General features: G+C 48.1%; 1 protein-coding gene across 1 annotated transcript in view; it reads right to left on the bottom strand.

The window, feature by feature from the left end:
- Window positions 1-15,236, bottom strand: part of ABCD4 (ATP binding cassette subfamily D member 4) — a 42,307-nt gene that overhangs the window by 14,695 nt on the left and 12,376 nt on the right. Inside the window, exons 6-12 of the mRNA XM_038765617.1 lie at window positions 13,903-14,028; window positions 8,615-8,665; window positions 6,355-6,449; window positions 5,320-5,441; window positions 3,881-3,972; window positions 1,780-1,866; window positions 201-406 (exon numbers count right to left, since the gene is read on the bottom strand). Coding sequence (XP_038621545.1) covers window positions 201-406; window positions 1,780-1,866; window positions 3,881-3,972; window positions 5,320-5,441; window positions 6,355-6,449; window positions 8,615-8,665; window positions 13,903-14,028 — 779 coding nt within the window. The remainder of the gene's footprint in view (window positions 1-200; window positions 407-1,779; window positions 1,867-3,880; window positions 3,973-5,319; window positions 5,442-6,354; window positions 6,450-8,614; window positions 8,666-13,902; window positions 14,029-15,236) is intronic.

Here is a 15,236-nt window from a genome sequence, read left to right as displayed (position 1 = left end):
CTGTGCCTCAGTTCCCCCATCCGTAAAATGGGGATTAAGACTGTGAGCCCCCCGTGGGACAACCTCATCGCCTTGTAACCTCCCCAGCGCTTAGAACAGTGCACGTAGTAAGCGCTTAATAAATGCCATTATTATGATGATGATTGCTATTATGATATTCCCGCCCTTCCCGATCCCGGCCGGGCGGACGTGAGGCTCACCCCGAGTGGTCTCCCAGAGGCCCCCCAGGACCCGGAGCAGGGAGGTCTTCCCGGTGCCCGTGTTGCCCGTGATGAGCAGGCTGTGCCCTTGGGAGACGGTCAGGCTCAGGTCCCGGATCAGCGGGGGGTCGCCGGACGGCGCCGACACGGAGATCCGGTCCAGGAGGAAGGCGGTGTCCGCTGGCCCCGTCTGCTCTCCGGGAGCCCTGAGGCCCGGGGCGGGAGCGGGGATGGAGGGGGACGATTCGGACCCAGCGAGGGCCGGGGAACGCCGGGCGGCACTCGTCCGGGCGCTCAGTACAGCGCTCGGTAAATACGATGCGAATGAGCCGGTCGGATTTATCGAGTGCTGAGCACTGTACCGACCGCTTGGAGAGTACAATTTTGTTCTCTGTCTCCCCCGTCTAGCCTGTGAGCCCGCTGCTGGGTAGGGACGGTCTCTATATGTTGCCGACTTGGACTTCCCAAGCGCTTAGTACAGTGCTCTGCACACGGTAAGCGCTCAATAAATATGATTGAATGAATGAATGATTAATGAATGAATGAATGAATGAATGAGCCCCTCTTCTAGACCGTGAGCCCGTTGTCGGGTAGGGACCGTCTCTATATGTTGCCAACTTGTACTTCCCAAGCGCTTAGTACAGTGTTCTGCACATGGTAAGTGCTCAATAAATACGATTGAATGAATGAATGAATGAGCCCGTCTTCTAGACTGTGAGCCCATTGTCGGGTAGGGACCGTCTCTATATGTTGCCGACTTGTACTTCCCAAGCGCTTAGTACAGTGATCTGCACACAGTTAGCGCTCAATAAATACGATTGAATGAACGAATGAATGAATGAATGAGCCCGTCTTCTAGACCCTGAGCCTGTTGTCGGGTAGGGACCGTCTCTATATGTTGCCGACTTGTACTTCCCAAGCGCTTAGTACAGTGCTCTGCACACGGTAAGCGCTCAATAAGTACCATTGATTGAATGAATGAATGAATGAGCCTGTCTTCTAGCCTGTGAGCCCGTTGTCGGGTAGGAACCATCTCTATATGTTGCCGACTTGGACTTCCCAAGAGCTTAGTCCAGTGCTCTGTGCACAGTAAGCGCTCAATAAATATGATTGAATGAATGAATGAATGAATAGACTGTGAGCCCGTTGTCGGGTAGGGACTGTCTCTAGATGTTGCCAACTTGTGCTTCCCAAGCGCTCAGTACAGTGCTCTGCACACAGTAAGCGCTCAATAAATACGATTGAATGAATGAATGCATAGACTGTGAGCCCCTTGTTGGGTAGGGACCGTCTCTCTATGTTGCCAACTTGGACTTCCCAAGCGCTTAGTACTGTGCTCTGCACACAGGAAGCGCTCAATAAATACGATTGAATGAATGAATTAATAGACTGTGAGCCCCTGGTCGGGTAGGGACCGTCTCTCTATGTTGCCAACTTGGACTTCCCAAGCACTTAGTCCAGTGCTCCGCACATAGGAAGCGCTCAATAAATACGATTGAATGAATGAATGAGTTAATTCCATGTGTGTCGGGGGGAGGAAAAGAAGAAAAATCACCATTTTCTACACTCAGATACTCACTTGTCAAAGTTCCAATCGTCCCGGTCTGACTCCAAATCTTGGGATTGCAGGGCCACTTCCGATAACGTTTCCCGCAGCTCTCCGATCCTAAAAAAACGTACGCGGGCCCTGAGCCGGAGTGTAACGTCAAGCCTCCTCTCTCTCTCTCTCTCTCTCTCTCACGTTCCCTCGCGTTATCTTTTTTCCTCCAAAACGGCGTCCGTGAAGCACTTACTATGTGCCGGGCACCGTTCTAAGCGCCGGGATAGAGACAAGCTCGTCAGGTCGGACCCGGAACCCGGCTCCCGCGGGGTTCACGATCTAAGGAGGAAGAGCAGGCGTTGGAAACCCCGTCTTACAGAAGGGGAAACTGAGGCCTGGAGAGGTACAGCGACTCGCCCAAGGTCACACACCGCGCTTAGAACGGTGTTTTGCACATAATAAGTGCTTAACAAATGCTATCGTTATTATTATTATTATTAAAAGCTCACAGTAAGCGCTCAATGAAAAGGCAGAGCCGGGATTCGAACTCACCACCTCGGGGGGCTCTTTCCACTAGGCCACGCTGCGTCTCTTCCCTCTCGCATCCCTAAGGTCCTCGTGGGCAGGGAACGCGTCAACCCATTTTGGACACGGTAGCAGCACGGCCTAGTGGCTAGAGCCCGGGGGTCCTGGGTTCTAATCCCGGCTCCGCCGCTTGTCTGCTGCGTGACCTTGGGTAAGTCACTTCCCTTCTCCAGGCCTTAGTTACCTCTTCTCTAAAGGATGGATAAGAATGAGAGCCCCATGTGGGAATGGGCCTGTCCGACCTGATTAGCTTGCAGTAGCCCGGGGCTTAGTCCAGAGCCTGGCACATAGTAAGCGCATAATAATAATAATAATAATAATAATAATAATAATAATAATGATGATGATAATGATGATGATGGTATTTATTATTATTACCCTCCCAAGCACTCAGTAGAGTGCTCTGCACACAGGAAGAGCTCAGAAAATAGGACTGATCTGAAAGATTCACCCGGCAGTCACCACGGGGCACTATGAAGGGTGGCATAAAAGATGAGGCGGAGGAACAATAATAATAATAATAATAATAATAATATTGACGGCATTTAGGCAGCACTTACTATGCACAAAGCAGTGTACTAAGTGCTGGGGAGGTTACAAGGTGATCAGGTTGTCATTCAATCGTATTTATTGAGCGCTTACTGCATGCAGAGCATTGTACTAAGCGCTTGGGAAGTACGAGTCGGCGAGTATATATAGAGAGGGTCCCTACCCTACAGCAGGCTCACAGTCTAGAAGGGGGAAACAGAGAACAAAACATATTAACGAGATAAAATTAATGGAATAAATATGTACAAGTAAAATAAATTCATTCATTCATTCAATCGTATTTACTGAGCGCTTACTGGGTGCAGAGCACTGGACTAAGCGCTTGGGAAGTACAGGTTGGCAACATAGAGAGACGATCCCTACCCAACAGTGGGCTCACAGTCTAGAAGGGGGAGACAAGACAACAAAACAAAACATATAAACAAAATAAAATAAATAGAATAATTCAAGTGCCGATAATAATAATAATAATAATGGTATTTGTTATTAAATAAGTACAAGTAAAATAAATTCATTCATTCATTCAATCATATTTACTAAGTGCTTACTGTGTGCAGAGCACTGTACTAAGCGCTTGGGAAGTACAGGTTGGCAACATAGAGAGACGGTCCCTACCCAACAGTGGGCTCACAGACTAGAAAATAAATACGTGCAAACATATATACAGGTGACATACATATATACGTATGGGGGGGTGCTCACGGTCTTAATCCCCATTTTGCAGATGAGGGCACTGAGGCCCAGAGAAGCGAAGCGACTTGTCCAAAGTCACCCAGCTGACAGTTGGCGGAGTCGGGATTTGAACCCGTGACCTCTGACTCCAAAGCCCGGGCTCTTTCCGCTGAGCCACGCCGCTCGTCAGGAGACCATTCCTGCCCCGGCTAACTCTACGATCGGAGGAGGGGGCTCCCGCGGTCCCGCTCGCTCCTCGGCAGGCCCACCCTCGCCCGGCCCTCTGTCCCCCTTTGACCCCCCGGGGGCCCCGTCCGCGGGGCCGGGGTCTCACCGGTGCGTGTAGCCGGCCACGTCGGACAGGGTGGCGGAGAGGTCGATGAGCTGGGTGAAGCAGCCGATGAGGTAGATGGACACAAACGCGTTCTGGGAAAGGGGGAGGGAGACACGGGAGCGTGAGTTGGTCCGGGTCTGCGGGGCGGTGGGACGATCCCGCGGCTGGGCTTTTAGGACCAGAGCAGGGGAGGAGAGGAGGAGGAGGAGGACAGGAGGAGGGGAAGAGGCGAGGAAGACAGGACAAGGAGGAGAGGAGAGGAGGAGGACGACGAAAAGGAGCAGGGGGAGGTGGAGCGGAGGAAGAAAAGGAAGAGGAAGCAAAGGAGCAGGACGGCGAAAAGGAGGATCAGGAGGAAGAGGAGGAAGAAAAGGAGAAGGGGGAGGGGAGAGGAGGAAGAGAAAGGGAGGAGGAGGAGGGGAGGAAGAGAAAGAGAAAGAGGAGAAGAGAAAGAGGAGAGGAGAAAGAGAAAGAGGTGAGGAAGAGGAGAGGAGGAAAAGGAGGAGGAAGAGAGGAGGAAAAGGAGGAGGAGAGGAGGAAAAGGAGGAGAGAGGAGGAGGAGGAAGGGAGGAGGAAAGAAGGAAGAGAAAGGGAGGAGGAGGAGGAGAGAAGGAAGAGAAAGAGGAGAAAAGGAGAAACAAAAGAGGAGAGAAGGAGAAAGAAGAGAGGAGAAAGAGGAGAGGAAAAGGAGAGGAGGAAGAAAAGGAGGAGGAGGAGGAGGAAAATGAGCAGGAGAAGGAAGAGGGGGAGCAGGGGGAGGAAGAGGAGGAGGAAGAGAAGAGAGGAGAGGAGGATAAGAAAGAGAGAAAGAGGAGAGTAGGAGAGCAGAAGGAGAAGAGGAGGAGGAGGGAGGGAAGGAGGAGGAGGAGAAGAGAGGAGAAAGAGAAAAAGGAAAGGAGGAGGAGAGGAGGAAAAGAAAGAGGAGAGGAGAGGAAAAGGAGAGGTGGAGGAAAAGGAGGAGGAGAGGAGGAAAAGGAGGAGGAAAATGAGCAGGAGGAAGAGGAGGAAGAGAAGGAGGAAAAGGAGGAAGAGAAAGAGAGAAAGGAGAGGAGAATGAGGAAGGGAGGAGGAGAGGAGGAAGAAAAAGAGGAGAGGAGGAGAAGGAGGAAGAGGAGAGGAGAGGAAAAGGAGGAGGAGGAGGAAAATGAGCAGGAGGAAGAGGGGGAAGAAAAGGAGGAGGAGGAAGAGAAAGAGGAAGAGAGAGAAAGAGGAGAGGAGGAAGAGGAAGGGAGGAGGAGAGGAGGAAGAGAAAGAGGAGAGGAGGGGAAGGAGGAAGAGGAGAGGAGAGGAGGAAGAGAAAGAGAAAAAGAGGAGAGGAGAAGAGGAAGAAGAAGAGGAGGAGGAAGAGGAAGGGGGGAGAGGAGGAAGAGAAGAGAGGAGGAGGAAGAAGAGGAGGAGAGGAGAAGGAGGGGGAAGAGGAGGAGCCCCACAGGCCTCACCTTGCTGACAAGAGCGCTGAGGTCCGCGGGGCTCAGGTCTCCGTAGACGCCACTGAAGATGGGGATGGCGATCACCACGTAACTCAGGATGCTGCCCAGGTAGTCGAAGGTGTTGATGCCAACTGGACCCGGGGACAGGCCGGGTTACCGGGCAGGAACCTGCCTCCGAGCTCTCCTCTCCGGGGGCGGGGAGCCGGGAGCCGGCGCAGGGTCACCCCCTCGACGCTGGAAGGTGTGCGGCGGGCGGGGAACGCGTCTACCGACTCCCTTATAGCACGCTCTCCCCCCAGTGAGTGCTCGATAAACACCAATGATTGACTGGTCAATCAATCAATCGTATTTATTGAGCGCTTACTGTGCGCAGAGCACTGTACTAAGCGCTTGAAGAGTACAAGTCGGCAACACATAGAGGCAGTCCCTACCCAACAGCGGGCTCACAGTCTAGAAGGGGGTCGATAAGCCCCGCCGGCAGAGACGGTGAGCCCGTTGTCGGGTCGGGACCGTCTCTATATGTTGCCAACTTGTACTTCCCAAGCGCTCAGTCCAGTGCTCTGCACGCAGTAAGCGCTCAGGAAATATGACTGAATGAATGAATGAATGATAAGAACTGTGGGATTCGTTAAGGGCTGATTACGTGCCAGGCACTGTTCAAAGCGCTGGGGTGGATACGAGGTCCGTCGGATGAAGACGCGGTCCCACGTGACCGCAGCCAGAGAGAGCCCAAATAATAATAGTAATGATGGCATTTATTAAGCACTTACTATGTGCAGAGCACTGTTCTAAGCGCTGGGGACTTGTACTTCCCAAGCTCTTAGTACAGTAAGCGCTCAATAAATACGATTGAATGAATGAATGAATGAATGGGGAGGTTACAAGGTGATCGGGTTGTCCCAAAGGGAGCTCACGGTCTTAATCCCCGTTTTCCAGATGAGGTCACTGAGGCCCAGAGAAGTGAAGCGACTTGCCCAAAGTCACACAGCTGACAACGGGCGGAGCCGGGATTTGAACCCATGACCCCCGACTCCAAAATCTTACTGTACAGCCAGAACTCTTGGGTCATCAATTCCTTCTGCGTCTGCAGGAGTCTCTGCAGCCTGCGATCGGTCCGCGTGTGCTCCACGTAGCCGGCTCTAATAGGAAAAGTAATAATAACGGTACCCGGTGAGCGCTCACTATGAGCCAAGCATTGTTCTAAGCGCCGGGGTGGATAGCAGCTCATCGGGTTGGGCCTGGTCCCTGTCCCGCGTGGGGCTCACGGCCTTCCATCTTCCAGAGGAGGGAACTGAGGCGCGGAAGCGAAGTGACTTGCCCAAGGTCACACGGCGGGGCCGGCATTAGAACCCAGGGCCTTCCGATTCCCGGGACCGGGCTCTGTCTACTGTGGCAAAGTAAGGCAAAGTAGGGGAGGGCCTCGGGGTTGTTCATCCCTTCAGGGCCTGGGTGCTTAGAACAGTGTCCGGCACATAGTAAGCGCGTAACAAACACCCTCATTATTATTATCCTATTATTCGCCAATTTCCTGGGTTCTTGTGCCCCTGATAATAATAATAATAATAATAATAATAATAATAATAATAATAATAATAATATTTATTAAGCGCTTACTATGTGCACAGCACTGTTCTAAGTGCTGGGGCGGTTACAAGGTGATCAGGTTGTGCCACGGTGGGGGGGCTCCCAGTCTTCATCCCCATTTTCCAGATGAGGCCCAGAGAAGTGAAGTGACTTGCCCCAAGTCACCCAGCTGACAAGTGGCAGAGCCGGTATTCGAACCCGTGACCTCTGACTCCAAAGCCCGGGCTCTCTCCGCCGCTTCTCTATCCTACCTTCACCCAACAAGGTCAGGCCCTTTCAAACCCTCCGGGATGGAGGAGCTAAAATATCGTAGCCTAGTGGGTGGAGCCCGGGCCCGAGAGGCAGAATAATAATAATAATAATACTAATGATGGTATTTGTGAAGCGCTTACTATGTGCGAAGTGCTGTTCTAAGTGCTCGGGAGGTTACAAGGCGATCAGGTTGTCCCTCGTGGGGCTCACAGTCGTCAGCCCCATTTTCCAGATGAGGGAACTGAGGCCCAGAGAAGTGAAGTCCCACTGTTGGGTAGGGACCGCCTCTATATGTTGCCAACTTGTACTTCCCAAGCGCTTAGTCCAGTGCTCTGCACACAGTAAGCGCTCAATAAATACGATTGATTGATTGATTGAAGTGACTTGCCCCAAGTCACCCAGCTGACAAGTGGCGGAGCCGGGATTCGAACCCATGACCTCCGACTCCAAAGCCCGGGCTCTTTCCACTGAGCCACTTGTCCGCTGGGTGACTTGGGGCAAGCCCCTTCGCTTCTCTGGGCCTCGGTGACCTCATCTGGAAAATGGGGGTGAAGGCTGTGAGCCCCACCTGGGACAGGGATTGTGTCCAACATAATTTGCTGTAATGATGATAATAATAATAATAATAATAATAATAATAATAATAATAATAATGGTATTTGTTAAGCGCTTACTGTGTTCTAAGCACTGGGGAAGATAGACTGCTTGGCACATAGTAAGCGCTTAACAAATGCTATTACCAGCAGTTTCTTCAGTGGAAAGAGCCTGGGCTTGGGACTCAGAGGTGATGGGTTCGAATCCCTGTTCGAGGCGCTGGGGAGGTTACAGGGCGATCGGGTTTGGGACTCAGAGGTGATGGGTTCGAATCCCTGTTCGAAGCGCTGGGGAGGTTACGGGGCGATCGGGCTTGGGACTCAGAGGTGATGGGTTCGAATCCCTGTTCGAAGCGCTGGGGAGGTAACGGGGCGATCGGGCTTGGGACTCAGAGGTGATGGGTTCGAATCCCCGTTCGAAGCGCTGGGGAGCTTACAGGGCGATCAGGGGGGGCTCGCAGTCTTCATCCCTTCTAGCCTGTGAGCCCACTGTCGGGTAGGGATGTTGCCACCTTGGACTTCCCAAGCGCTTAGTCCAGTGCTCCGCACACAGTAAGCGCTCAATAAATACGATTGAATGATTTATTACTCGATTTATTGATTTATTTTACTTGTACATATTTATTCTATTTATTTTATTCTGTTAATATGTTTTGTTTTGTTCTCTGTCTCCCCCTTCTAGCCTGTGAGTCCACAGTTGGGTAGGGACCGTCTCTCTATGTTGCCAACTTGGACTTCCCAAGCGCTTAGTCCAGTGCTCCGCACGCAGTAAGCGCTCAATAAGTACGACTGAACGAAGGGATGACCCCCCATTTTCCAGATGAGGGAAAGGTAGCCGGGGGACGCGGCCCGCGGCGACACCCAGCCCGACTTACCTATAAAACGCCGCTGGCTCGGCGTTCACCCGCAGTTGCATGTGCTTGAATCTGCAGGTGCAAGCGTGCAACACGTGAGAGTCATGAAAGCTGTAGAGACGCCTCCGCCCCAGCGTTTCGCACAGTGCTTGGCGCCCGGTCCGGGCTGAACGACCGTCGCTACTATTATTAGCCCAGCGGGGGCCGGCTGTACTTTCCGAGCGCTTAGTCCGGCGCTCTGCCTGTCTCCCCCTTCTAATAAATAAGGACGGTGATGGCATTTATTAAGCGCTTACTATGTGCAAAGCACTGTTCTAAGCGCTGGGGAGGTTACGGGGCGATCGGGTTGTCCCACGGGGGGCTCACGGTCTTCATCCCCGTTTTGCGGATGAGGGAACTGAGGCACGGAGAGGCGGGGCGACTTGCCCGAAGTCACAAAGCCGGGTGGCGGAGCTGGGATTCGAACCCGGGACCCCTGGCTCCAAAGCCCGGGCTCTTTCCACTGAGCCACGCTGCTTCTAGACTGTGAGCCCGTTGTCGGGTAGGGGCCGTCTCTATATGTTGCCGGCTTGTACTTCCCAAGCGCTTAGTACAGTGCTCGGCACACAGTAAGTGCTCAATAAATACGATTGAACGGATGAATGAATAAAGACAACTGAATGAACGAATTCCTCAGGCTTTTTTTTTAAAGAGCTTACTACATGCCAGGCACTGTACTAAGCGCTGGGGTAACCAGGTTGGACGCAGTCCACGTCCCACTGTCCTAGAGAAGCAGCGTGGCTCAGTGGAAAGAGCCCGGGCTTGGGAGTCAGCGGTCATGGGTTCGAATCCCTGCTCCGCCGCTTGTCAGCTGGGTGACTCTGGGCAAGTCTCTTCACTGCTCTGTGCCTCAGTGGCCTCGTCTGTAAAATGGGGATGAAGACTGGGAGCCCCATGCGGGACAACCTGATCACCTTGCATCTCCCCCAGTGCTTAGGACAGTGTGCGGCCCATAGTAAGCGCTTGACAAATACCATTATTATCAGCGCTTAGAACAGTGTGTGGCACATTCATTCATTCAACTGTATTTATTGAGCGCTGTGTGAAGAGCACTGTATTAAGGCACATACTAAGCGCTCAACAAATACCATTATTATCAGCGCTTAGAACAGCACACAGCACATAGTAAGCACTTAAATACCATCAATATCAGCACTTAGCGCGCAGCACATACTAAGCACTTAAATACCATTATTATCAGCGCTTAGAACAGTGCATGGCACATTCATTCAACTGTATTTATTGAGCGCTGTGTGAAGAGCACTGTATTAAGGCACATACTAAGCGCTCAACAAATACCATTATTATCAGCGCTTAGAACAGCACACAGCACATAGTAAGCACTTAAATACCATCAATATCAGCACGCGGCACATACTAAGCACTTAAATACCATCATCATCAGCGCTTAGAACAGCGCGTGGCACATGGTAAGTGCTTAAATACCATCATTATCAGTGCTTAGAACAGCGCGTGGCACATACTAAGCGCTTAAATACCACTAGTATCAGTGCTTAGAACAGCGCGTGGCACATATTAAGCACTTAAATACCATAATTATGAGCGTTTAGAACAGCGCGTGGCACATAGTAAGCTCTTAAATACCATCATCAGCACTTAGAACAGCGTGTGGCACATGGTAAGCGCTTAAATACCATTATTATCAGCACTTAGAACAGCACGCAACACATATTAAGCACTTAAATACCATAATTATCAGCGCTTAGAACAGCGTGTGGCACATAGTAAGCTCTTAAATACCATCATCAGCGCTTAGAACAGTGCGTGGCACATACTAAGTGCTTAAATACCATTATTATCAGTACTTAGAACGGCGCGCGGCACATATTAAGCACTTAAATACCATAATTATCAGTGCTTAGAACAGCGCGTGGCACATAGTAAGCTCTTAAATACCATCATCAGCGCTTAGAACAGCGCGTGGCACATGGTAAGCTCTTAAATACCATTATTATCAGTACTTAGAACAGCGTGCGGCACATATTAAGCACTTAAATACCATAATTATGAGCGTTTAGAACAGCGCGTGGCACATAGTAAGCTCTTAAATACCATCATCAGCACTTAGAACAGCGTGTGGCACATACTAAGCGCTTAAATACCATTATTATCAGCACTTAGAACAGCACGCAGCACATATTAAGCACTTAAATACCATCATCAGCGCTTAGAACAGCGCGTGGCACATACTAAGTGCTTAAATACCATTATTATCAGCACTTAGAACAGCACGCAGCACATATTAAGCTCTTAAATACCATCATCAGCGCTTAGAACAGCGCGTGGCACATACTACGTGCTTAAATACCATTATTATCAGCACTTAGAACAGCACGCAGCACATATTAAGCACTTAAATACCATAATTATCAGTGCTTAGAACAGCGCGTGGCACATAGTAAGCTCTTAAATACCATCATCAGCGCTTAGAACAGCGCGTGGCACATGGTAAGCTCTTAAATACCATTATTATCAGTGCTTAGAACAGCGCGTGGCACATAGTAAGCTCTTAAATACCATCATCAGCGCTTAGAACAGCGCGTGGCACATGGTAAGCTCTTAAATACCATTATTATCAGTACTTAGAACAGCGTGCGGCACATATTAAGCACTTAAATACCATAATTATGAGCGTTTAGAACAGCGCGTGGCACATAGTAAGCTCTTAAATACCATCATCAGCACTTAGAACAGCGTGTGGCACATACTAAGCGCTTAAATACCATTATTATCAGCACTTAGAACAGCACGCAGCACATATTAAGCACTTAAATACCATCATCAGCGCTTAGAACAGCGCGTGGCACATACTAAGTGCTTAAATACCATTATTATCAGCACTTAGAACAGCACGCAGCACATATTAAGCACTTAAATACCATAATTATCAGTGCTTAGAACAGCGCGTGGCACATAGTAAGCTCTTAAATACCATCATCAGCGCTTAGAACAGCGTGCGGCACATACTAAGCACTTAAATACCATTATTATCAGTACTTAGAACAGCGTGCGGCACATATTAAGCACTTAAATACCATAATTATGAGCGTTTAGAACAGCGCGTGGCACATAGTAAGCTCTTAAATACCATCATCAGCACTTAGAACAGCGTGTGGCACATACTAAGCGCTTAAATACCATTATTATCAGTACTTCGAACAGCGTGCGGCACATATTAAGCACTTAAATACCATAATTATCAGCGCTTAGAACAGCGCGTGGCACATACTAAGTGCTTAAATACCATTATTATCAGCACTTAGAACAGCACGCAGCACATATTAAGCACTTAAATACCATAATTATCAGTGCTTAGAACAGCGCGTGGCACATAGTAAGCTCTTAAATACCATCATCAGCGCTTAGAACAGCGTGCGGCACATACTAAGCACTTAAATACCATTATTATCAGTACTTAGAAGAGCACGTGGCACATATTAAGCACTTAAATACCATAATTATCAGCACTTAGAACAGCACGCAGCACATATTAAGCACTTAAATACCATAATTATCAGCGCTTAGAACAGCGCGTGGCATATAGTAAGCGCTTAAATACCATCATCAGTGCTCAGAACAGTGCGCGGCACATACTAAGTGCTTAAATACCATCATTATCAGTGCTTTGAACAGTGACAGCACATAGTAAGCGCCTAAATATTATGAGCGGTTGGAACAGCGCGCGGCACATATTAAGTACTTAAATACCATAATTATCAGCGCTTAGAACAGCGCGTGGCACATGGTAAGCATTTAAATACCATCATCAGTGTTTAGAACAGTGTGCGGCACATACTAAGTGCTTAAATACCATCATTATCAGTGCTTTGAACAGTGACAGCACATAGTAAGCGCCTAAATATTATGAGCGCTTGGAACAGCGCGTGGCACATACTAAGCGCTTAAATACCATTATTATCAGTGCGTAGAACAGCGCGCGGCACATATTAAGCACTTAAATACCATAATTATCAGCGCTTAGAACAGCACGTGGCACATAGTAAGCGCTTAAATACCATCAGCAGTGCTTAGAACAGCGCACGGCACATACTAAGTGCTTAAATACCATCATTATCAGTGCTTTGAACAGTGACAGCACATAGTAAGCGCCTAAATATTATGAGCGCTTGGAACAGCGCGTGGCACATACTAAGCGCTTAAATACCATTATTATCAGTGCGTAGAACAGCGCGCGGCACATATTAAGCACTTAAATAACCATAATTATCAGCGCTTAGAACAGCACACGGCACATAGTAAGTGCTTAAATACCATCAGCTGTGCTTAGAACAGCGTGCGGCACATACTAAGTGCTTAAATACCATCATTATCAGTGCTTTGAACAGTGACAGCACATAGTAAGCGCCTAAATATTATGAGCGCTTGGAACTGTGCACAGCACATACTAAGTGCTTAAATACCATCATTATCAGTGCTTTGAACAGTGACAGCACATAGTAAGTGCCTAAATATTATGAGCGTTTGGAACAATGCGCGGCACATACTAAGCGCTTAAATACCATTAGTATCAGGGCTTAGAACAGCGCGTGGCACATACTAAGCGCGTAAATACCATTATTATCAGCGCTTAGAACAGCACGTGGCACATAGTAAGCGCTTAAATACCATCATCAGCGCTTAGAACAGCGCGTGGCACATGGTAAGCGCTTAAATACCGTCATTATCAGTGCTTAGAACAGTGCGCGGCACATATTAAGCACTTAAATACCATTATTATCAGCGCTTAGAACAGCACGTGGCACATAGTAAGCGCTTAAATACCATCATCAGCGCTCAGAACAGCGCGCGGCACATACTAAGTGCTTAAATACCATCATTATCAGCGCTTTGAACAGTGACAGCACATAGTAAGCGCCTAAATATTATGAGTGCTTGGAGCAGCGCGCGGCACATAGTAAGCGCTGAACAAATGCCATTATTATCAGCGCACGGCACATAGTAAGCGCTTAGCAAGTACCGTTATTATTAGGGCGGAATTCCTCCAATCAATCAATCGTATTTATTGAGCGCTTACTGTGCGCAGAGCACTGTACTAAGCGCTTGGGAAGTACAAGTCGGTACAAGAGACCAGAAACCGGTCGCTGAGGGAAGAGGTCCAGAGGTCACCTCCGCCACCCGGTCGTATTTATTGAGCGCTTTCTGTGTGCAGAGCACTGTACTAAGCGCTGGGAAAGTACGATTCGGTGAGGAGGGGGCCGGGGGGAGGGAACAGGGAAGAGGACGCCCACCTGAAGTCTCCCTCCAGCTTCTCCTGTCCCACCAGTTTCGCCACGACGGGCCCCATCAGGACTTTGTTCACGATCGTGCCGAGGACAAAGTAGGCGAAGATGCTCACGGGCCCGAGCCAACCCGTGCTGCGGGACGAAGCGAAAGAAGCGGGGACGGCCCTCAAGCTCCCGCCGCGACCCCTCGAACCCCGAACCCGGGGCCACCCGCCCCGGGGGGGCTGGGACGACCCTTCCCTCGGGGCTCACAGTCTTAATCCCCATTTTACAAATGAGGTAACTGGGGCCCATATTTATTATTCTACGTATTTTGTTGGTCCGTATGTATTATTCGACTTCTCTGATTGGCCCACAGTTGTTATCCTATTTATTTTATTTGCCCATATGTATTATTCTACTTATTTGTCCGTATTTAGTATTCTACTTATTTTAATTGTCCATATATATTCTGTTTCTTTTATTTGCCCATATTTATTGTTCTACGTATTTTGTTGGTCCATATGTATTATTCTACTTCATTGATTGGCCCACAGTTGTTATCCTATTTATTTTATTTGCCCATATGTATTATTCTACTTATTTGTCCGTATTTAGTATTCTACTTATTTTAACTGTCCATATATATTCTATTTCTTTTATTTGCCTATATTTATTATTCTACGTATTTTGTTGGTCCGTATGTATTATTCTACTTTTTTGATTGGCCCACAGTTGTTATCCTATTTATTTTATTTGCCCATATTTATTATTCTACTTATTTGTCCATATTTAGTATTCTACTTATTTTAATTGTCCATATATATTTTATTTCTTTTATTTGCCCATATTTATTATTCTACGTATTTTGTTGGTCCATATGTATTATTCTACTGCTTTGATTGGCCCACAGTTGTTATCCTATTTATTTTATTTGCCCATATTTATTATTCTACTTATTTGTCCGTATTTAGTATTCTACTTATTTTAATTGTCCATATATATTCTATTTCTTTTATTTGCCCATATTTATTATTCTACATATTTTGTTGGTCCATGTGTATTATTCTACTTCTTTGATTGGCCCATGGTTGTTATCCTATTTATTTTATTTGCCCATATTTATTATTCTACTTATTTGTCCGTATTTAGTATTCTACTTATTTTAATTGCCCATATATATTCTATTTCTTTTATTTGCCCATATTTATTATTCTACTTATTTTAATTGTCCATATATATTCTATTTCTTTTATTTGCCCATATTTATTATTCTACGTATTTTGTTGGCCCATATGTATTATTCGACTTCTTTGATTGGTCCACAGTTGTCATCCTATTTATTTTATTTGCCCATATTT

This window comes from Tachyglossus aculeatus, chromosome 23, assembly GCF_015852505.1.
Source record: "Tachyglossus aculeatus isolate mTacAcu1 chromosome 23, mTacAcu1.pri, whole genome shotgun sequence".
Taxonomy (NCBI): Eukaryota; Metazoa; Chordata; class Mammalia; order Monotremata; family Tachyglossidae; genus Tachyglossus; species Tachyglossus aculeatus.
The sequence above is the reverse complement of the archived record's forward strand: the minus strand, read 5'-3'. Positions and strand labels throughout refer to the sequence as shown.